The sequence below is a fragment of the Nothoprocta perdicaria genome, unplaced genomic scaffold (assembly GCF_003342845.1).
Source record: "Nothoprocta perdicaria isolate Ctin4 unplaced genomic scaffold, notPer1 scaffold_35, whole genome shotgun sequence".
NCBI classification, from domain to species: domain Eukaryota; kingdom Metazoa; phylum Chordata; class Aves; order Tinamiformes; family Tinamidae; genus Nothoprocta; species Nothoprocta perdicaria.
This window is the reverse complement of record NW_020455588.1, coordinates 2227559-2252229: the sequence shown is the minus strand read 5'-3', so window position 1 is coordinate 2252229 and position 24671 is coordinate 2227559. Positions and strand designations below refer to the sequence as shown.

The following is a 24671-nucleotide window of genomic DNA, read 5'->3' as shown; positions in this document are numbered from 1 at the left end:
GTGTTGCACGTGAGACCAGCGGATCTCAATTAAGTCGAGACTGAGACGGCATCTGGAGACCACGCGGCCGTGCTGCAGGCACCGGGGCGATGCCCCATGCACTTGCTGCACATGAGCTGCCATCAGGGGAAGCTCTCAGGAGACGGATCCCTTTTCCCATCTCTCCCCACTAACAAGCTCAGCCTGACTGTGCAAAGGGAAGGGCTAGGGAAAGGGACCTCATCCCTGCTCTCATGTATCCTCAAATCACCCCACTCTCTGTCCAAGTAGCTGATATCTGTTATTGCTACAACACTACACTGCTATCAACACCCTGCCTGGTCCATGATCCCTGCCACGCTGCAGGCTGCAGTCTTTATTTCCCATCCTTCAAATATTAATTTTAAGTGAGAGAGCAGAAGTACATGTTGTTACCAGTACTATGTCAAATGTCCAACACAGTTTTTCTTTGGAGCAAACTGGTGTTTCTGGCAAGGCCTAGAGCAAATAAAGGCAACAGCTTTGACAAAGGTAAAAAGAGGATCTGTACAGTGCAGTCCTTCAGTAGTCACTTCCTAGAACAAGTTAGATCTAAAACCCAATATAAATAGCTTTGCAAAAGGTGTCTAGATAAGCAAATAATTCCTTCCGAGTCTGAGCAAAATAGTTATTTACAAAACTCAGAGTTTCACAGCACCAAGGCACGAGTCATGATGTCACCTGAATTTGTGATTTCCACACTTCTCCATCTTCACATCAGCCTGCAACTATTGGTGCCATGCTATACAGCGCTTTCTGGCCAAACACTTCATAAAGTTTCACATTGAAATTCTGCTACTTGTTCCAGGTAGATACAATTCTTAGAACACAACATTCTCTCTCATTTGAAAGCGAGTTGCTCCACTTCCAGCTACTGAACCAGGGCCCCAACTTATTGGCTTAAAAGGAGACCATTACTAACCTGCAACAGACAGTCACAGCAGCCTGTAATCCTGAAAGCTCCTTGATCTGTTACTGACCAATCTGAACATATTTTAACACCAACAGAGACTCTTACAGAAGTTGTAATGCTGCGTCGAGCTCCTGTGTCTGCATTTATGTGCCGAGCTCCTATATCTGCATTTCTCGCTCAGCACAAAAACCAGTAATCCAAGATCGAAGGCCTGTCCCGTTTCCTTGCTCACCTCTTGTGCACCCCGACAGTGAACGTGGTGGCAATCCTGCAGGAGTTCTGGGAGAGCAAGCAGAAGCAGAGGGCCGTGTTCCCGAGCGAGGGCACCGTGCGCTACGAGTCGCTGAGCTCCCTGGGCCCCCCGTTCGTGAGCTACGTCACCCTGCCAGGGGGCAGCTGCTTTGGCAACTTTCAGGTAAGCGGCACCTTCCCTTCTCGGCAGCCTGGGGGAAATATTTTTTCTGGAAAAGGTTTTACTATTAAAAATAGTGGCAACTTCCACTTTGGCACGTCACTGTTCCACACTTGAATTCTTCAGTTTCTACAGTCCCAGTTCTGCAATTTTAGAGGCAAAACACTTAAAAGTAAATAACAAGCAGTTCTAGCTACCAGCTGAATATGGCATGATATTCAGCTGGTCTGATTTCTGGCCTCTGATATCTGCAACAAAGGAGAATGATTAGACCAACTCAAGCATCTTGAGCATTTGTGCATATCATCTCCTTCCTTTAGAAAGCAATCAAAGAAAAATGTTCTGAAGGAGAAATAGTTTTGTATTTTTTTTTTCATTCAATGTAAAGATATCTTTCATTCCACCAGTATGCCTCATAATACATACCATGCCACCCATACCAATGCTATGCTGACATCTAAAGAACAGAGAGCAAAATTAACCAGAGGCAGCTCACATTTCATTTTCAGTGCAGGAACTGGAACCGCATTTGATGCCTCCAGCATCCACGAGGAATAAGGCTGTCTGGTCAAGTGCTCTACTCTCTACCTGCCTTTTAATTAGTACCAGTAGCTCCAATTCAAATCTGGCAGGCACGGGCAATGTGCAGCACCTAGTGATGAGGAGCTAAGTCTGCACAGAGAAGACCTTTTAAATACAAATGTTGATATCCTAAAACAATCACGTTTTGGGATTTGCAGTTACATTCCAGGCTTGACATAGCCAAGATGTTACAGAAATATATGTATTAAGATAAGATTTGTTGTTGTATTTATCCATCTATTTGCAGGCAGTGCCATTATTTTCAGTATTTCCAGCACTGGATAATATTGTAACATAGCTATTTATTTCATTAGAGTCTAGTCAGAGTTTGCCCACCAAAGCTCATCTATACAATATTGCAATATTGTACAATATTACAATTGTGCAATATTGAGAGGAAAAAGTCTAATTAACCTTTGGTGGTTTCTAGCAGTAAAGAAGCAGTAAGCATTGCAGCAGGCCCGATAATTGGAAGCACACATAGCAGATGTTAAATAATATAACACAGCTAACTATTTGCTTTTGTTTTATGATGGAGAGGAGAATTTCCAGGTGAACTCATGCAGACTATCTCGCTAACCCTTACCATCTTTCCTCCACTTTCAACAACTGTATATTAATTATAACCTCATGTGCTTATGTAATCCATTAAGTCCAAAAAGCTAAGGTAACTCCTGGTATTCGAAGCAGTTTAACCTCTTTGTGAGCAGCATCCCCAGATCTTTCAGATTCTCCTGAACAGATCCTTCAGATCCTCCTAAACAGAGCAGATGGAAACTGCAGCTTGGAGACAGTGAAGGCTGCAGTATGCACTTTCAGGAATGTTTCCTCAGAGCACAAAGGGACGGAGCCATGTGCCATTAATACTGTTTCAGCTCACGACAGGAAAGCTGAAACCTCAAACAGGGCAGGGACCGAGCAAACTGTGATGATTTGTATCAGCTTTGACGGGAGCTGAGGAATTGTAGTCAGCTTGAGCTGCCCACAGTGGCCAAGTGTGCTACTGTAGAGCTGCCTTCTTTCCTCAGCTGTAAACTTCGGAGGCAAGATTCTGGTTTAGCATAACTCAACATTGCTTGTTCCCCTTTTCCCCAAGAAAGAAGGGCCTTGAAATCTCTGGATTTGCAGCAGGTTCATACTAGGCTTCTTTCCTTCCTGACAGAGCTTCAGATTTTCCTTTTTCTACATTTCCGTGGGAGCTTTTTCCTAATCAGGGTTTGGGAATGTTACTGAGCAGTAATTTATCTGGGTAGCCTTTTGAAGCTTCTGATAGATTACTGAAATGGACCAAGAATTGAGGGGGGGGGGGGGGGGAGGAAAAAAAGAAACTACTCTGTTCTCCAATGACTATTTCCCCATTTCTCATGCTGTGCAATGAGAAAGACTGAAAGACTGAAAATAACACTTCAGCCACACATAAAAACATCATATAGCCTAATTCCAAACTGCAGCGGTGGTATTTTACTTTAAAAGAAACTAAATTAACCATGGATTTTACTTAAAAGAAATGTAAATGCACACACACACACACACACACACACACACACACACATTATTTTTCAGACCTTTTCCATGCAATTCTTCACAGAGTCTTCTAAACATTTTGAGTCTACTTTTCCTCTATTGCTCTGGGGAGCACTGTTAACAGAGTTGCTTAAAACAATCTAGAATTTTCTAAATCTAAAATGTCTTGCAAACTTGTGATGACAACTGTCTGCCAAGGCTGGACAGTTTTGCCCATGTGGTCTGTGAAAACACAGTGTGAGAAAGGAAAACAGCAAATGGGGTTTACACTTTTTTTCCCTTGCTAAGTTCTATTGCTGCTTTATTGTCTAAGAGTTTCGTATGATATTTCAGCTTCTTTTGCCAATACTTGCCCTACACATGATCCTGTTTTTTATTCTTTTTTTTTTTTTTTTTTAAATAATTTTCAAATAGTTGACTAACTTCTCTGTTAAAGCGCTGGGTGAGGTATTTGTCTTGCATAGCTTGTTGCTGCAGCCAGTCAGGACCATAACTCAGAGGCACCTCGGCATTCCAGGAGCAGGAAGGTGCGGGAAGCGACTTGGAGCCGGCCGGGCAGCCCCCGGGCGCGCTGAGCCGAGCGGCTGCAGACGGATCCTGACAGATCGGTTCTGTTCACGCTGTAGGGAAGAAGTGTTAGGAATGGGTCTAACTGAAAACGGCTCAAAGACATGCACTGAAGAGCACTAGAAAAATTTAGTAACAAGCCACCAAGACCTTCATCCATAGATACTGAGGTACTTGGCATGTAGCCTGCTTCAAACCTACTCCAGGTATTACAATATCCCTGAATAGCAGCGTACAGATAAACTACAAACACTCCTGCTCAAGTCTTTCTCCTGTTTTAAACAATATATTCTCAACCTATACGCTGCCTTAAGAAATGCAGGTACATATTAGATAAAACGCTACATGGCACTCTGCAGGCAAAAAATCTCTTCAGTTGCTTATGTGTGTTAAACATTTTCTTTTCTATTTTTCATTCTGGGCACTTAATACCAAGAGTCACATACCATGACTTAAGAGTGAAAACTGTGCAATAATTTTCATTTATGACAAAGGGACCAACATAAGGCCCATCTGACCAACTTCTGGCTCCCCTCTTGCTGAACTCGGGCAGCAAGCTGCTCATGGTTTTAGCAGATGTTTTTGCTTTTAATACCAAAGGGAAATTTGATGAATACTTCAACTTCATAAATGCAGGGAAAAGTGTTGCAAGTGAAGCCCAGCTTTCATCTTTGCAAGTGAGATCATCTACAGCAATGAATTCATTTGAACAATAGGTTTGTAGCTCACTAAAGAGAACAGTGCTAAAAATTCCCTGAGCTAATCACTCAAATATCCATTTATTATTTGTTTATGTACTCACTGGCATTTCTCTGCTACTATTAATCAAAGAATGCTCAATAAGCAAGGTTAATATCTTTTATTAGACTAAGTAATATATTTGGAAGCAAAAAACTGGACCAGATTTGGAGCACTTCAGCACTTCTTTGAGTGCACTGGACTGCAATATGCGCAGGCCTGTGCAGCTAAAAGCTGCTGAAAGCTGCACGTCCCAATCAGATGTCTGGGATGACATATGCTCTTTTTAACCTAAAGATTGTTCGAGGATTCCTCTAGAATTAAACAAAAATGTCTGTGTTAAGAGTTGTGTCATGGTCACATTTTTCAGCTTCACAACCCAGAGGATTAGAAATGCACCTTCTGATTTTAATTTTTTTAAAAGATAACCTGAAGTTATATCCAAATGCCAGCTCTTAGGCATAGATTTTTCATACCTATCTCTTCTTTTTCCATCCCTGCCAAAAATTTAAAGAGCTTACACAGAACACAAAATAAGGTTTTGGACCTTGGTTTTCTACCACCCCTAACAAAACAAAAGCACCCCTTAAGATCTCCATATCCAAAGAAGACGATCTACCTTCTCATTAAGAGCCCACACTACAGATGAGATGTCTTTCCTGGCTCCTCCCCAGCCTTTTCAAAGGCAAAAGCAGAGATCTGATGATCCCAACCTCGAAGTGGACTTATTGAACAAGAAACAAGCCTCCTTCTACGTTATCAACCCCTTTGAAGTGAAGGCTACAAGTCAAATGCTCTGACGCTTCTGCTGCTGATGTAGGGGCACCCTACAGTAGCATCAGCAAGATGAATTGGGACCTTCACAAGATCACTGTGATTGAAACTAGTAAAAAGTACTCATTTTATGGATGGGTTACCTTCTTTGCTTTAAAAATACCACATGTATTTCAAAGTGGAGGAAAAATCATTCTGCAGACTCATTGAAATGCTGGCAGCACATCACTGAAATGCTGCCCAGAGAGTGAAAATGGTTGATAATTTGGGTTTTTGAACTAGGATATCTTTCCTGTGCTGAGATGAAGACAGACATGAACTCAAAGATGGTTCAAGATCTGAAAGAAATGGCAGAGTCCAAGCTCTGGCAGAGTCCAAGGCTTTTTGTATCAATGGACCAGATTTAAATCTCAGCTAAACTACAGAACTGGAGGATTAAAACAAAGAGAGGCAGAAATATTTCAGAGGAGGCAGAGGCTTCTGGGGAAAGTGCATGCCTTCCAACAGTTAAGGATGTGGTTTGGGGAAGTTACCTAGGGCTACAATGAAGATGTAGATGAAAACCATATGCCCATACACTTTAGGTGGTGATTTTCAATGGCCAATGAATTAAGGAACTCATTAAGTCACAATAAACTCGATTTATAAAGTTAAATTTTTCCCAAGGGAGATAGAAGTAAAGGAAGGCTTTACTGTATAAATAGCACATGGTTCATGAGCTGGCCTGAATATTATTATATAATTTTGTTTTAAATAAGTTCTGAATTAATACATACTTTAAAAATTCCTAACACCTTCCTTGCAAAGTTTGTGGAGGTTTTAGCTTTCATGAAGGGTCTACTAAAAGCACCGTCTACTTCTAGTAAAGTTATTTTAAAGTTGGTTATTTCAACTTGGAGTCATAAACAAAGACAGACCAGTGATTTTTTTTTCTTTTTTTCTTAAACACGCACTGTATTATACAACAAAACACTAATTTCTCTGGAGACTTTAAGTGATGGAACTCCCCATGTAGAAACAAACTGCTTTCTTAATGTGATATTAAGCCTGAAGATGCTGCTTATATACACTATAGCATTCACAAGCCACATACATTCTTAATAATAATTTTAGAAGACTGTGGCAATAAGATAGAAGAATGATCTCCTTCAGCAAAAGACAGGCCTTGAAGGATACTTTGGTGTCCAGCATTCACTCTCTCAGACACTGGTTTACTCTCTTTTACAAAGCAGGGTGAAAAAAGGGAATGTTGTCTCAAAACAGAGTAGGAGGGTGGAAGAGTAGGAGAGTATTCTGAAGAAAACTGGGCACTGCATAAGAGACAAGGTAGTTCCATCAGATCCCAAGACACCTCGTGTCCCACCACCTCCAAGTTACAGGCTTTTCTCAGATTTACCTTCATACAGGACTGGAAAAGTAATTATAAAACATTCCTTTCCTTCTTGTAGCCTGAGTGATGTCGTTGACTTAAGGAGCCTGTTCAATTCTTGCTGAGTGTTTCCATATCAAAGGGCTGGAAATCAGCTGTTTAAAATCAGCAAGCACCCTCTCCCTCTCTCCTCATGCTTCCCTTGGCCTTAAAGGTTTGAATAATTCTGTAGATGTTTCCAGATGTTATCACGTGTGTGTGTATAAAAGAGCAAACCTGGGTGCGTGGGGGAACAGAAGAGATTGCATATAGAGTCTAGTGCGTGTTATCAGTGTTGTCTGCAGTCAGCAGGGACTAATTAACTCCTCTGAAAATCTTGGAAACCAAATAAATCTTGCTCACAGTACTTAACGACCAGTTTGAATGCCTCAGAATTACAGCCTAATGAATGGAGTCCTCTCTGTGTAAGTGACTTCACTGCTAATAAAAGTGCCGTATTTCTTCCTCAGAGGTTAAAGCTAGAGAGAGATTCCAGGGGAAAGGTTCAGCTGTGTCACTGCTCCCTGGATCCGAGGCAAGGTGTGTGCACCAGCATGTCCGCACGGCACCGGGAATACACAGCACGTGTCCACATGGGTCCTTCCCGCCGCTGACCTCAGGCTGCCTGGGCTCTCCCGTGCACGGATCCAGGATGCAGCTCAGGCATGGCGGGGTTGCTCCAAGCAGCACTGATGCCATGTGCCTGCAGCCACTGCACTGCCCACAGAGGCCCCGTGCAGAGGCGAATGATCCCCACGTGGAGCAGAGGCTCCCGCAAGCCGTGCCGGTCCCACCAAGCTCTATTCCGCCCGCACTGCATTGCCAGGTGTCTCTTGGGTCGTTCAGCCTCTTTCCCTTGGCAGAGCTTGGCTCGCTGTGCAAAGGAATGTCTGATTTCCTTTGTCCCTTGCTTGTTTCTTTGCAACTACAGCAGTCACGATACACAGTACAGAAAAAAAGATAAAGAGGAATTTCTGAAGACTTCTCTTTTGGGGAGAGGGTAGCGCTAGATAGCTTCACCTGCTGTGCATTCCTCTTCATACATATGCGGGGTGATAAAACACTGGGTTTGGGGATGAGCTAGGAGCTGCCAGGGTTGGACTAGATGACCTCTGAGGTCCCTTCCAACCTTAAGCATTCTATGATTCTATGAACAGAGAGAACAGCCATCAGAATTACTAATTTACTATTAATCTACTATTCACTGTTCAGTTTTGCAAGTAGAGGCAAGAAGAGTCTCACCAGAGCTGTTTGTCTCAAAGCATGGATACCACATACATACACAGCAGAAATAGAACCATTTTCTACTTTTTAGTCTAAGATCTTTGCAAAATGCACCTTGCCAAGCCTGTCTCTGTTATGTCAGGTTGATTTAATTACATTGCATTCTACTTGTATTTAATTACATTGTATTCAATACTGGAAAAAGTGTCAGAAATATAACGGAAGAAAAAGGCACATGGTTGCTAACTCAGCAATATATTGTTACAGGCAACTTTTTACTCATATTATCTGAGGAATGCACTTAGTTAAACATTCATTCCAGTTGTGATGAAAGGCACTGTTTTTTTTATCTACAGATGTCTCTAAGCTTTAGTCCTTTTAGTCTTACAAATATTCTCTTTCATGTTTTACCCTGGTACTTCAAGTTAACTAAGTTTGCTAAAGCATCTGGTTGCAGGAATCTAGCAACTCCCAAATTCACTGACTGACATATATATATTCCTTTATATAGTTTTTTTACATATATATATATAGGAATATATATATATATATATAAAGGAATATATATATATATATATATAAAACTTGGAAAGCACCAAATTTACAAGATGGTCTACTAAGTCAGTCAGTGAATTAGGGAGTTGCCTTTATATATATATATATATATATAAATGAAAACAGGGTAGATTTGAATTGACTATAATTGCTTTGGGAAGAGAAAGGTCTGTAGTGTGTCACAAAGGCTAGCTCAAGTCTCTATTTTTAAACAAAATATATTTAGCTGCAAAACGAACTTCAATTTTGAGCAGAACTAGAACATTTAGGAAGAACAGAAATAGACTCATTAGATGTTAACTTTTGTTTCTCAGAAAAATCTTTGCACCACACTATCCAGAAATGACTTAGTAAATGTATTAACTTTACTCTCCACAGAAAGCAATTGCTTCTTTCCTCTTCAGCACGCTAGCATTCATCAAGGCTGTCAGTACACTCACACTGTGCAAACAGTACATTTGATATTTGTTATTATTTATTGTCCAAATAATTTAACCAAGGCACAAGTCAAGCCAAAATCCAAACTAAAAGCCCTGTGCTACAAATGGGCAGAGGGAAAGGTTAGTTTTCTTATAGAGGCTGACTCCCAGCAGTGGTCAGGTAGAGAGGCCTCTGAACCCTTCTCTCATTGCTGCTGTAAACAGTGCCAGGAAATACTTGTGTGGTCCTTCAGTCGCCTCAACTACCAGTGCTAGAGCGCAAAAGTAAAAGTGCAGAACTGCAGCAATTACTGCCCCGGATCTCAGACTTACTTGTGCGAGCAGCAGGGTCAAGGGAGACTTCCTTGTCCTTCCTTTCACTGCAGGAAGGACAAGAGCCCTCCTTTTGCTTATTTCTCATCTAAGAGGACACAGTTGGCCAGCTATCTCCTATAACCTTAGGGAATCATCAGAAAGACTACCAAAGTAGAGGTAGGAAGGACAACTTTGAGCACGGTAAATCTTCTGAGGTTTCACTCAATGTTTTGGTTCAAGTTCCCTGCTCCATTCACATCTTTCTCCAGTGCCAGCATGCCCTAGACTGAGAATAACTTAAACCAGCTTTTAAATCCACTTATCAGTCCCTTCTGGCCTTTCTCTTCCCACTGATTATACCAGTGAGGATCTGCTTTCCTTACCAGGGACGTAATAGAGGGACACCTAAAAGGACCCTTCTTTAACTTTGGTCCTTCTAACTAATTTCAGTTTTTGCTATGACTTAGTGCAACAAGCAGATTTTATCATGTTTTTGCGATAACACAGGGGCAACCAGCATACACAGAGCTGCTACAGGACCAAGTGAGTCCAAATCTGAACTGTAAACCACCTGCCTGCATGACATATATGCCTTGCTCAGCTCAAGTGCATTTTATTGCACTGAGGATCTGCTCCAAAGTAGGAGAGGTAGACTAGCAGTTTCCATTACCCAGCTTCAACCCAAGCAGAACTGTGCTATAACAAAACATTCATGCTTTATGGATTTTTTCACCTACTGAGAACAGAGAGGGATAGTATCTTGAAGCTAAGGCCTGCCTTTGTTGTTTTCTACACGTCAGGAGGGCTGGAATGAACCACTTTCTCCAAGTCTTACTCACTGCCAGCTTCTTACTCACTGCCATCTTCGACCAGGCAATATCATTCTACCCCTGGACACTGAAACGAAGGCTTCTTCCTCCCTCTTTCCTCTACACTCATCTGAATTCCTAAATAAAAGCACATGTTAGAAGTGGATATGACTTCTGATATTTACCTTTTGGTAAGTGCTACAGCACGTCACTGAAACAGATTCCCCATGTCTCTTGGAAGCCTGTCAGCTAGCCTAGCTAGCTGGCACAAGCAGTACCTTCTGTAGCCTCCAACACAGGAGCTATATATTATAGCTTAGAATAATCCCAGGCTTCTTTGTCACACCTAAGCTAAGGAGCCTACTCTGAAACCTTTGCCCTCTGAGAAACTACATTAAAATTTTTACCCTTTTATTCCCTGGCTCAAATGAGCTCTAATCAGTTTCATCCTTTCAGAACTGAGAAAAAATTTAAATTAAGGGGAAAAAAAAACGTGAAGGAAAGTCACATGTCCTCGTTTTAAATTATAATCGCCATTTTTTGGTTAAGTATTTATATCTCCTGTTACACTTAGTAAATGTTAAGAATTTTTCTCTTCTTCCAGATTTGCAAATCTCTTGATCTCAAAAAGGTTGCCATTTGCTTATAAATATGTGCAGACTCTTTGATCTGATGCTTTGCTGGTCTTACTTAAAAATGAATAGTTTTCTTTTATCTGTCATTTTTACTAGATTTCATCTTCACAAAGATGGTTTAAATCCAAATTATTTGGATTGGTTTTTATTATAACGTTTATTATTGAAAGCACATAAGTCTGAGTTCTGTTCCTTGAACTGTAGAAACAGAACTACATGCTGACTGCAAGAGAATGTTTAAACCTAATAAAAGAAAAATACACACTGACAAAGCATTGGACCTGGGTAGCTTGAAATAGATATAAAAATGGTTTGCTATTCTATACATTTATTGAGATGCCAGTATCTGAGAGAAACATTATATTTTTTTAGCAAAGTGGAAATAAACCCAAAAAAACCCCACAAATTCAGTTTTCCGTGCAAAGAAATGCACGTTACTTTGAGCAAACTTTCTAAAAATGCATTTTAAAAGGGAGAGTAAAATGCTCATCTTTAAAATGACAAAATCTAACCAATTAGAAGATAAAAACTTAAATTATTACTGTCACTGCTTTTGTGGAACTACATATCCATACGATAAATAGATATTTAATTGCATTAAAACAAGTAACTCTTTTGCTTACCAGAAGGCAGTTATACCTCATAACCAAAAGTCTCCAAGTAGTAACACAACGGGGTGCACTCACAGTGCTTATTAAAGTGGGCAGAAACAATCCAGTTGAGTTGGAGTGATTGTGTCAGACACCAGATTCCTTAAGGCCTAGAAAAAAAGATATTTGGTAAAAAACTATGTAGACTGTGGTACTTGAACAGGAAAGAATACCTAGTGTATCATAACAAGTATAACATCTAAGCTAAAGTAAGACAAAGTCTCCCAACTATGAAGAAAGCTAGACATAAATGTGTTTAAGTCTGTAAAAGCATGCTAACATTATTTGCTGTTGTCTGGCATTTGAACTGTATTTGGGAATTCTTAAAGGATTGCTTTCATCTACTTCTTAGAAAAATTAATTCAGCGTGTCTCTGCAAGGACAGGGTTGGTGTTGATAACTGTGGCAGTTTTTGCTGGTACCGAGTGCCCCTTCATTTTCTTCACAGCCTGTGAGGAATACAGAGACGCATCAACTTACTTGATTCATAAGCTTCAAGCTCCATATTAAAACCACCAAAATCAGACGTCAGTTGGTTGTTCAGAAAGGCTGGGAATTCGCTGCTATTATTACTACATGAAGGATGCAGGAGGAGCAGATAAGAGTGACTCACAAAATATCCATCACCAAGACCTGATTCACTGGCTGGGGCTCAGCAGCAACGTGAAGCAGCAGAGACAACCTGCACTCTGCAGCCTGGGAGGAATGTCTAATGGCACGTGCAGGTCCACAGTTTGCCGGGTTTGAGAGCAGAAAAGAATTTCACCCTGTGGTCGGATTAGCATAAATCTTTCAAGGCATTTTAAAGTCTTCCTGAAAGCCTCGGGTGCGATTCATCTGCAGGGTTCATATGGATTTCATTCACGTAATCTATTCCTTGTAGTTGCTTGCTGAGGCCTCAGGCACTGTCGGTGCTTTGGTCTCTGCTCTTCGCTGCCTGCGGTATACAATTGAGTCTTGTAAATGCTTTGATATAATTAAGATCCTGAGGCCTGATGTGGGATATGCGGGTGAGTCCTGACAACATATGCAGCGCAGGTGAGATGAGACAAGGGGGCTGTGGGGCTCTGCAGCTCCATAAGATTAGCAGCAGCGGGGCTCTTTGCCCGGGTCACCCTGCACAGAGCAAGTTTAAGAACGCCCAGTGCCTCTTAAATTAGCAAATCCCCAAGCCATTCAAATTAGAAATACATTGTTTGCTGCTTGAAAGAGCTAAGAAAGGTTCATTCCCTATTACAATCCCTGAAGGAATCAAAAGCAAACTGGAATTTTAAAAGGCAAGATTAAAATAGCAAGTAGTACCCTGTAAACTGTGGTGGGTCTGCTGATGCTGAGCGGCAGCTTGAGATGCAAAGGTGGGTGGACAACAAGGGTGCCAATTTTGTTCAAGTCAAGTTGCCCTTTTCCACTGAGCAGAGCCCTTCAGATCCCCAAAACCCCTTATGTAATATATCTGGTTTAAAAGAACCAAGAAGTTCAAAGGTGCCATTCTGCTTTGCAGAGATCAACACAGATGTGTTTTCTGAAGAAAAATAAACAAAAACATCTAAGACATTTTCACTAAAAACATTTCTGGAAACAGAATTCACTCCAAGCTTGACTTCTGGCTGAAAAAGCACTAAGTGATGAATTAAGACTTGCAGTAACTACTTAAAAATTCAATTAAAATATCACTGGAGTTGCAGTCCTTTGACAAAGTAGCTGAATTTTTAATTAAACCAAAAGCTTTTGTGAAACTTCGAGTCAAAGCTATTTCTCACTATATGTTTGGCTCTGACTAGTCACAATCTGTGAGAAAAGCAATCAATATAATCTTTTTAGAAAAGAGTATCTTATCTTTCTTGTATTGAAGAGTATAAATCACACCTAAGAAATGCAGTGGGAAATACAGACCATGCCTGAGAAACGTACATTTTTTCCTGTCCTTTTTCAGAACTGCTTCAGCAGAGCAGAAGCAAGGCGAGATGCTGCAAAAGTGGCTTTGATCAATTCTCTCTTCAATGAGCTGCCTTGTCGCAGGATCACCAAGGACTTCATCGTGGAAAGTGTTCGGGAGGCTGTTTCCTCAACCAGTGTAAGTGCAAAACATCTCTTCAAGACTTTGCTATCAATACAAGATTGTAGATTATGAATAAACTCCTTGGATGGGATTATTGGAACCTCTGCAATTGTATCTTCCCTGCTAATCCAACTAAATCAGAGTTAGTTTGCTTTTCTACTTTTAAATTTTAAAAGAGAACAGTGTTAAAGAGCATCAGCCAGCTGGACACAGCTCACCACGCCGACTCCTGCCACCTGCCCTTGCTGCCGAGTGGTGCAAACGTGCAATGGAGATCAGTTCAACTACTCCAAATTGCTGAACCAATACTTTATAGGCGAAAATTCAAATATGCAAAGCATCTCCCATACTGCTGGTAACAAGTTAGCATGTATGTTGTAGTACCATCAGAATCACAGAAAGGAATAAAACGGGAGGAACTCGATCTTTAAGAGTGTAGACAAGTTTTCTGTGATGCAAACTGAGAAGTTAGGAAAACTTCTTTCTCTGTATTTGAGGTCAGGGTAAGGGGAGGATGGTGCAGTGTGCATGCTTTTTATTTATATATATAAAAATATAATATAATATAAATTATAGTATATTAAAATAACATACATAATATACTATAACATTACATGTATATAATATATACATATGAAATTTGGGGAAATTTTGTAGGCTAATGTGCAACATTCTCAGCTAAAGCTTGCCACTGCAGAAATGACCTCACTCCAAACAGCAATGACGCTTTCTTTCTTAGGTATCACACATAAACAAAAATTACTTGGTACACATAATTAAACACTTATCATTTCCAAATAATTTTAGGGTTATGTTTGCATCTTTACTAATTCCCACTAATATAGTCTTGTAAAATTCTGCTTGTCTAGAGCTAGCAGATTTTCCCCCAGATGCCAAACTCAAGGTTTTACTGTTTTTTTCACCATCGTTCTAATAAAGATTGTCTGAACCAATTTTATTCCTAAAAAAGTGGTAATTTTGACAGTCCTCAAAGCTCTGTTAGTCCTTAAAAGTTACATACCTTTTTCTCTGAAGTTAATAACCAGATAAAGTATCGATAATTCAGAACAGTGCTATGTGACAAATATCATTCCAGAGCATAAATAACTGTTGTAAATGAAAGTGCTAGTTCACTAAAAGGCACGTGTCACAGACTGAGGAAAGCTCAACTGAGGTCCTCCTATATTTGCAGAACCACATGCAGGAGTTCTAAGCGTGGAATGCATTTTAAATAATTTAGAAATATTACTACTTCTTGTATTTTGCGAGATGATCTGCAGTGTCCACCTTTCAAGTAAAAAGATTTGTACTCCCTTCGTAAGATATATTGAGAAGGAGAATGTAGAAACAGGGACGCATAAGGAGGTCTGGTCAATATCTGGTGTGTGGATAAAATAGGTTTTCTTTTCCAGCACTGTGAATTTTATACACTTGGAGGGGAAAAAAAATCTGTAAAAGTTAAGAAAAATATAACATGATTTACTTGTGTGTGAAATTTAAAAGGAGTTTTGATTCAAGTAATTTATCATTTTTTATGGAAATTTTTGAGGTAAAAGGGTATACACATTGCAGAGTTCTGGTTGGATTTCCTCAGGGATATTTAAAAGCTAACATAAATATTTCAGCAGCACTGTGTTAATGCTACAGCATTCAAAAGCTATAAATTTCCTAGCACTTCAGCAGAACCATATTGGGTAGAAATCTGTTCATCTTTGCAAAGCTGCCATTGAAAAACACCTAGGGTTATGCAGAGGAATCGGTTCAAAACCGTCTCGTGTTTCTTTCCTAGGTGTCCCTGCCCTTATCCCTCCCCTAGGAAAAGGGAGGGGAGGCAGTGCATTTAAGTGAAATTCAGCCCCTTGTTCCAATGGCTGGTTCCTGCAGTTTGGGGCTTCTACTGGAAAAGCAAATGCAAAATCCTGGAGCATGTCATCACACTTCAGCGCGGCTGCCACAGATGCACTTTATGAAATGTTCTCATTACCACAGATACACTTTATAAGACTCAAACCCCACACAGTCAGCATTTAAGCACTGTGATGATAAGTCAGCATCTGGACAGAACTGATTTAAGGGGCTTTCTGGAGTTACATCTCAGATAATTACACTCCAGAGTTTGGATGGAGGAGCAAGAGTACTGCAGGGATTAGTAAAGCCTGAACATGGGAGAGAGGCTCTTCTAACATTAGAGCCCTGGGACACTGAAGATCAACCAAAAGGCAGCAGAGCATTAACATAGAAATATTTAATAACTCTTAGCCATCAATCAGTGCCAGCTGAATTCAGAACTGCTTGGGAGTGATTTTGAAAAAGTTTAAAAATATGGCTAGATAGAAAAGGGAGCACTTAGAGCATAAGATGATGGGTATAGCAGATAAACCAGCTATAAATATGCAGTAGGATCTGCACAGAGGCCAAGTAAGAGACTTGAGCAATGTTCTAGACTGCTTACTGCTTACTAAAATGCAAAAATTAGAATAAACTAAAACTACTTTAATCTCTTAAGTAATCAATTATTTCTAAGTAGTTTAATCTAAGTAATCTTAGTTTTCTCATTTTCCATCACTCTATCAAGACTGACAAACATCCTACGGCATAATAAGGTTTAAGGTTAGACGGATCAACATTTAAGGATAAAGAAACCCAAGTCGACTGGTTGTCACAGCCAATTCACAACAATCAGATGGCACAAAAAAGGCTGGTAAAATGAATAATTGCCAAGATAACTGTGATTGCTAAAACAGCCTCCCAGACCCTTTGCTGGGGAAAGGGAGAGAGAGAACGGGGCATTGAAGACAGGCTCCATTCACAGTACTAAAGCACATGCATAACTGTAAGAAATACTGCACATCATAAACCAAGCACTGCCATTCTAACCACACTGTCTCTTTTCTTCTCTAAGGGTAACTTCAAGGATGCTGATGACCCAAGCACTAGCATTGGAGCCTATCACTACATGCTGGAGTCAAACATTGGAAAGACAATGCTGGAATTTCAGGTATAACAACAAATAAAGCCTCTGCTTCATCCACTTTTGAAAGAAGTAACTTACTTTTGTGAGTAATAGCTAATAGAAATTGTGGCATTTAAGGTAAGTAATGGGGACACTGTGATGAAGCAGAATGAAAAAAAGATGGATTAAGATCTTAACTGAGTGATTACAGGCTAACTTCTCAACTCCAGTATAGTAATAAGTAGAATAGAAAACTGACACAGCTCCTTTCCCTTCTGAACACTTACACCTGCTCAAACGTGCTCTTCACAGTACTGGCCATTTGATAAAACAGATTTGCTTCTTTGATTCCAATTCCTAATGAAAATCGCAAGCTCAATCTAGGCTACTGGATAAAATTCTGTTGATAATCTTACACTGGGCTGGTACATCCTAAATAGAGTGTGACTTCCTTGTTCTAGTATTTCAAAGAAACTCTAAAACACAGCACTGGACACGGGTACTAATGGTGTCAAGTGGGACACGTTGAAGGACAAACACTCTTCTTGTAGCCCAGGCCACCTCAGCAGGACAGTGAGCACCTCTGTTGGTCTATCAGGGCCTTTTCAAAATTTCATTCCAGTTGAAGAAAGTTTGAGTCATCCCTTCAGACAACTGACATATTGAGGCACTAGTGAAACCTCCAGGCAGCTGTTAGTTTACAGCTTTCTAAATAACCAAGTCATATTTAAAGCTTTCATCCAAAAAGTTCTCATATAGGTATCAAAACAGATTCACGTATTTCTGAGTCAGCATTTCTGCTTTTCTGCCATATGATGAAGTGTAAATTGGAGCAATATAAATCTCCAAATGCCCCAGTAGACCACAGGGTTTAGATTTTTGTTAATGAATAACAGCAGTTTACTGGAAGTAGGTGTTATGTCATTGGGACCACTCTGCTTCCCCTCAGTGCAAGCAGCACATGGCCACATGTAAGCATCAAATTAAGGGAAAGGGGCAGCATCTTTGGGGATGTAACCTGTGTATTCCTAAAGTGCACCTGTTTTGAACTGCATGGATCCAGAGCTAGGTATTTTGGCCAACCTGATAGTGGCATTTGTCTAATGGACTAAAAGAAGAGATAGGGATGAGAGCATCAGGGAAGAAATTACCATACTTCTTCAGTACCATAAATGATGACACTGTGCTGGAAACTGGAAGCTTTTGGTATTGCTTCCACGGCCTAAGTTTTGTCCTTTTGGTGCCTGATCTCACCTTATTTTCTGACCCCAAGATGCACTTCATCCACAGAAGGAAAACAAAACTCTTAAAATCAGTCATTGAGAAAGAACACTCTCAAAATGCACAAATATTAAACAGAGTAAGGCTCTTCAACCTATAAGCAGAGAGATCTGTGAAAAAAAAATATGTCTACAATCCATCCATTAACTAAAACATCCCAGTTAAAACCTAAAGACCTTTCTTCCTCACTTTGAGGAGTGGAGAAAACTTAGCAGCTGGCCCAGAATCCCTGAAGTTACAGTGAGTTGCAAATGAGTGAGAAGTCTTCTTAAGGTGAAAGAGTGATACGGACGGAAGACTTGTTAACAGCCAACAAAAAGTGAGAACTAACAATAGCAGGTTTTCGCAAAGAACTAACAATAGCAGGCTTTCACAAATGGGAAAATTAGAAGGAGAACTGAAAAAGTTTGTGCTACTGTTCCTTAAGCCCTGGGTTTCCACGATTGCTTTCATCTGTCTCAAGGCCCAGCCCATGTACTGCTGCAAGGGCAAATGGAAACGTTACAAATTGCAAAGGCAGCAGTTGTCAGGCTAAATGTTAACTAGAAAGCATAGCGTTGGGATTCTCACTCTGTAATCCAAGTGGCATTGGAAGGGGAGTGTGAGAATTACATATACACAGGATTTTGCAAATTTCTCTGTGATGAGCTACATATTATCTGCCTTTTGAAATGCAAATATGAGGTCATTTAATTTCTAAATAAACACAATGGTTACTGATTTCTTTTACAATATTGAATGATCAAGAATCAAATGCAAGAGAATACAGCATGAGATAACACAGATTTTGAAGCCCCAGGAAACCTACCACACTCTTCAGCTTGAAGCCTCCAATCGCGTAGCACATCCTTTCACCTTCCTTCTTTTGCTAGAAATGAGTCACTCCATGGTTTGGGGAGCTTTTGCTTTGGTTTTGTGGTGCTGAGTGTTGTGAGGCCTTCAGTCATAACAGTTCTGGTACAAAATCTTTACCTGGGGTAAAAGGAAGTTCTCATGGTGACACCTCATCCTCATTTCATTCAATCTCATATGTACTATGTATGGATTACTGCTGCATATGTACCAAATTCAAGGACTGTATTATCTGTTAGGGGTAGTAAGCACATTGCAAAAACTCACTTTTCAGGCAGCAGACAGAATTACTTAGTGCAAGTTCTTACTTTGTTTGACAGGCCACTTGATGCATCTCCTAAATTTTGCCACGTAAAATAGCAGATAAAATTCATTACGTTGCATTCACGGTCTCCTTCACAAGCTGAAAAGAGTAAAGGCAGCCGAACTCATGACAAAGTTTACTAGCTAAATGTTCATAAAAAAAATGGAACTGAGGAATCTAGTTGAGCATCTAGACAAACAAACCACGGCTTACAACACAAGGTCTATGTTTTATATGCAATGTAGTATATATGCAATGTAGTATCATTTTTTGATTCCTCAGAAAAACTCACTGACCTCTGCTTTCTCATAGGATTCCCAATTTACTCAATATTAACATGCAGATACAAGAAGAGGGCAGTACGGCAACATTTTTGGTCAAAAAAGTAGTAGAACAGCAAATGGACCTTAAAAATGAACTGAGACGTGGCCTTTCTTCATCTCAGTTTGTAGCAAGGGTTTGAGCTGCACCACTGGCTGCGTCCTACTGAATTAGTCTTTTTCTCTCTCACTCTCTTCAGTTCAAAGCATAAAACTTGTGGGCATCTGACATCAGCTCCGTAGCTTAACGGTCACTTAGGCTGGGATGCAGTGGGGCCCAACCAGGTCGCAGTCTGGGCTAGCAGAGGTGCACACAGCTTCAGGGGGTGAATGCCTGTCCCTCAGCTCTCGCCGCTCACCGCTAGCATTACCCAAACCCTCCTTGGGGCAGCAGGCAAACAGGATGGTTTTAGAAACACTCCCATCCTAGAACAGGAAAATTCGAGAAATCCAAAATGTTGCAAGATGAGAAAAAGATTTCTAGCCAAACTGCTCTTGGGAATATTCCCAATGTAATAAATATCCAGACAAGGATCTAGTTCAGTGCAAATATGCACAGAGTCATCTAAAGGTACCTGCTGACCCATTAAAAATGCATCACTCACATTTCAGTTGAAACAACTGCATCATTTTGTGTTCCACAGAAGTCCTAAACATTTAGAGATGGTTCCCTGACAGCTTCAGCTGCATTTAAATAAAACGAAACACAATGCTAATCAGTAATATATATATATATATTTTTTTTTTTATGGCTACTGGATGTCTGCCCCCAAAACAACATCCTGCTAGAGGAAATGCCTGCTAAACGACAGCCATCCATATGCGGGTCCATTTTTATATACAAAGATACTTACCTAACTTCGGGATGACTCTCCCTGCTTGTTTGCCTTGTTTTTCTTTGCATGTTGCCCTATGCAATTCAAAGTTTTGAAATTATTAAAGCTCACGATATAATGATTTGGGCACAGATTGTAGATTATTTTCAGGTATCATTGCAAGTGGACCAAGCTCTTTTTATGCTGTGCTGCACATATATCTTTTTGAAGGATAGAAAGCACGTATTTTGAACTCTGCCATACTAGCAATATGCAAAATGACTGCAAAATGCAGTCTGGGCACCAAAATTTCACCAGTATCCTGGACATCATTATCAGATTGTCATAAAGCTCTGGATACCCCATTGCTGTGACTAGAGACAAGGCTGTAATGGCCACCTAATGGTAAATAAAGGCTTCTTCACAAATCAATCTCAACCCTGTATTATTCAGAATATGAATATTATGCAGTACTCATACATTTTCCATTTGCTTTGAAAGGGAAAGTACTAGCTTCCAGCTGGCTGTCCATATGCCTTTCATTATACCTCCTAATGCGATTAGGATCAATTTTGTTTCTTTATGTCATCACCTTTAAACACCGTATCTGCCCCATTTCTTTTTTCCTTCCAAGAGCAAAGGTGTGGCTTTTGAAGAGTTCAATCAGTAACCAGCACGCTCTCATTCTTCCAGGAGCTGATGATCATCTTCCAGCTTTTGCACTGGAATGGCAGCCTTAAAGCCCTACGTGAAACCAAGTGCTCCCGGCAGGTAGGACACCACATCGAAACCTTGGCTGGACGAGTCAGTGCTTAACTGCCTGCAGTGAAAATATCCAAAAGAAATTTTTTTTGAAGTTCTGAAAGAATTTGCTCTTCTTCTATTTGAATTTATAATGGATGAAGTTAGGTTTCGAAATAAAAGATTTAAGTTCTCTGCATTTATCTTTTGCTATCAGAGCAGATATTATGCAGTTCTATCTATCAAGAAATAAGCAGAAAATTTACTTGAGAAAAACCATAACTACAGCATTTTTCTCTTCCAGTTTAAAAAAGAAAGATAGAAATATTCTAAGTAGAACAATTTCAAGATATTTTTAACATCCTTCAATTCGACTACATTATATTCTACAGATAATTTATGTATTCTAAGCTGTTCAAAGGGAAATAAAACCCAATTTCAGGATTAAAATTACTGCTTCTCTTCGAAAGATGTCTTCATATGCAGAAAATGCATTTAATTGTAGCTTATTTTTAAAAAATTTCTATAAAACATCTATATGCACATATCTAAGGGGCATTTTATTTCCTTTCAGTGAAAATACATATATAAGACATATTTAATATTACAGAAGGGTTGTGCTTTAAGTTTTGCCCAGCTGGTTACTAAAGGAGGGGGGGGGGGGAAGAATATGTTACTATGTTACTAACTTCATGTTGTTCTCACTTGCCCGAATAACAGGAAGTAATTTCCTACTACTCCCAGTATTCCTTAGATGAAAGGATGAGAAGCCACATGGCCCTGGACTGGATTACAAAGGAGCAAGAATCTCCTGGAATTATCTCTCAAGAGCTGCAAGTGGCACTTAGAGAACTGGAGGAAGCCAGGAAAGCGGGGCAGGAGCTGAGGTTTTACAAAGAAAAGAAAGAAATACTGAGCTTAGCCCTAAGTCAGATCTACAGTGATCAAGCTGCCTCTTCCTCACAGGATGATCAAATGAGCTTAGCACTGCATGGCTACCACTAACCTTGAAGAAGCTGTTTGATGCTGAAGGATAAAGTGTGCTCGTTTCTGTTGAAAAAGCCACATGAATAAACTGGTAATATTCTTTTCCCGGCTGTTTTAACTTCTGTATTAGGAGCACTGGAAGCTTTTTTCTTTTAAATTTTCATTTTCATGGACAGAAACTAGGAGTCAACGAAGTAATGCTACTGCGCCATACATAAACCATAAAAGGGGAAAAAAAAGCCGAACACTCTCAGGGCACTCTGGAACTTGAGATGTTGTTTTGCTCAAAGACGGTCTTCTTTTTCCTTGACAAAGCTGCAAAAGCTACGGCCTGCTCGCAGTCAGGGGCCAACAGAGTCCTGCCTGCTGCTCGCGGAGGTGCCAGCCGAAGCGCCCCTGCTCTGCCGGCATTCGAGGGCAGGAACAGCCTTCCCAGCTCAAAAGCTGCACCACACAACTAGTGCTCCAGACGTCACCCACTTCCATCTCCGCTCAAGCCAAACAAGACATTGCAAAGTGGTAGGAGAATAAATGACTAAAATTTCAAGATTGATCATGTTCTGCCTACTACCAAAAAACAGATTTCGAGAGATAATAGTTTCGCTACAGCTTCAGAAAACTGCCATGCCCTGATTCTGCTGTCAAGTACGATCTTCCACCAGGAGAGATGTCTCTTTTTCTTCCCTTTCATAGGAGAGATGTTCACATGCACTGAAGCAGAGAGCTCCTGAGCTTCAAGTTGCTGCCTTCCCACACGGTGTCAGCCCCACGTTCTGCTGAAGTCACCACCCCAGGAGCACAGTGAGCAGCAGCCCAAACCCACACTTGTCAGACGGCTACTCAGGCTGCTGCTGAAGGCAGAAATGTGCCGAGAAGCCAGACAAGGAACACAGACATGTGGCTTCCCAGTACTTCTGCTCTCTAGTTGCTTCTGCAGGAATGAACACCTGGCAGAACTGTAGTCTAAACCATCTCAGTGACTTCAGCAAAAAACTCCTAGCGTTGTTAAAATATACTTTAAATATTATGTATTTCAACACAAAAGAGAAAGACACTACACCATTTTTTCACCCTACTAAAGTCTCTAGTACTAGCACAGACACAGCTACGCCACAATTCCAAAAGAAGAGAGCCCTAGGAACTGGTGAGCAAGAACGATGCTGCTGCCAAACCATTCCCACTACTGCTAATTGCGTCCTCACCACAGAGGCTGCAGGTGGCACCTTGTGAAGGTACCTGGGCCCTCTCAGGAGGGACACACGATGCTTGACCAAGGCTCGTGCCCAGCGCAGAGGGAGCCGACTCATCCAAGCCACCCCAGAGCCCACGGACAGCTGGAAGCAAGAAGTAGGAAAAGACAGAGGAAAAGTGGGGTTTGGGAAACTTACTTGTGAATGAGTCAGTTCATTCGGCAGAAACAGCCAGGGCCGGATTTCCGGATTTTTTTTTTTTTTTTTTTTTTTTTTTTTTTGGGTCTGTTGAGCACCAAGCTTCAACAGAAAGAAAAGAAGGTGGCCTCTTCAGTAACTTGAGTCACATGGACTTTAAGTGCTTGGGATTCTTTATTTATCCCACTGAGATGAGAAGCTCATTTTAGTGGTGGGAACCAAAAACAGAATGAGTCCCAAGAACACAAATTCACCTTAAAGAAACATTGGTATTTTGGATGAAAAACAGGTGTAGGAAAGGTAGGATCTTGATATGTAGAAGAAAGGTTTCTTTTTTTTCCTCTTTTTCTCAATGACGCATCAAAAGAGTATATGCTGCTGGCTGACTGTTCCTCAAAAAAACCTCACATTTTATATATTCCATATGAACTTGAAAAGTGAACTTTTCCCCCTAATTTTTAGTATTTTTAGTATTTAGTCTGCATCACTGTAAAAAATGCTCTTCATTCAGGACTTTTCAAAAATGGAACAAGAAAGTGAAAATAATTTTTATACACTACCAACAAGTTGTACATATTTCCCTGTGCATTTATGCTGAGTAATTTAGGTAGAGGGGTGCCTCCCATCAAGTGATATATAAAATATTTAAAATAGCAGATTCTAGAATATTAGAATAACTTGGATTGCTTTAATTTTTTTAGTTCTTGTTGATCAGATATAGAAATAAACACTGTTTTACCACAATGGACTGCCATTCCTTTCAGTGTTCAAACATTACTTTTCCTATTAGCTACTTCAGCTCAATGGATTTATACAGAAAGCAAGACTTGAAAGCAGAAACAAATTAAAATAAGTAGAAACCAAATCCTCAGTCCGTTTGGGCTACAAGGAAAACACCTTTGGCTGGATTCAGCATGCTTTCTGCTGGGAATTTTGCACTGTAGCTCGAATCACCTACATCGTACCAGCCCACACTTGCATACAGCCCACTGCTGCAAGTTGAAACCCACTCTGTCTTGCCCTGAGCAGCAGTAGTGTCTGGTTACATCGTTTATATCCTCACATTTCATTTCACTTCCTTTGATCTTACACTCAGGAGATAGGGAGCTGTCTTTAAGTTCTGGAGTAGCTGATGTATGGGGACAGTCTATTGGACACCCTTCCACTATTTACATATTACAACGCAGTGATTTGCCAGATGTTAGGCAGATATATGGTCATCTTATCGTGTGGCCACGTAGTTCTTTCAGTGGGACACTTAAGTAAATGATGCTTTAACATTTATAGAATTCAATTCCTGCTCAAGGGAACCGGGAAGTAAAAGCTATTGTAGTACGGAACAAGAGGCCTCTAAGATGTTGCCCTCTCTGCTCTTTTCCTTGAACTCTTTAGCCACCTGAGGAAAGAACAATAAACACATCTTTCAGC

The 24671-nt window shown here is 40.4% G+C and overlaps 1 protein-coding gene across 1 annotated transcript in view; it reads left to right on the top strand.

Annotated features, from left to right (window-relative positions):
• LIX1 (limb and CNS expressed 1) overlaps window positions 1-23121 on the top strand; it is a 34160-nt gene extending 11039 nt beyond the window's left edge. The window contains exons 2-6 of the mRNA XM_026044109.1: window positions 1183-1346; window positions 13477-13617; window positions 16505-16600; window positions 20821-20898; window positions 21589-23121. Coding sequence (XP_025899894.1) covers window positions 1183-1346; window positions 13477-13617; window positions 16505-16600; window positions 20821-20898; window positions 21589-21873 — 764 coding nt within the window. The 3' untranslated portion in view covers window positions 21874-23121. The remainder of the gene's footprint in view (window positions 1-1182; window positions 1347-13476; window positions 13618-16504; window positions 16601-20820; window positions 20899-21588) is intronic.
• The last annotated feature ends 1550 nt before the right edge of the window (window positions 23122-24671 follow it).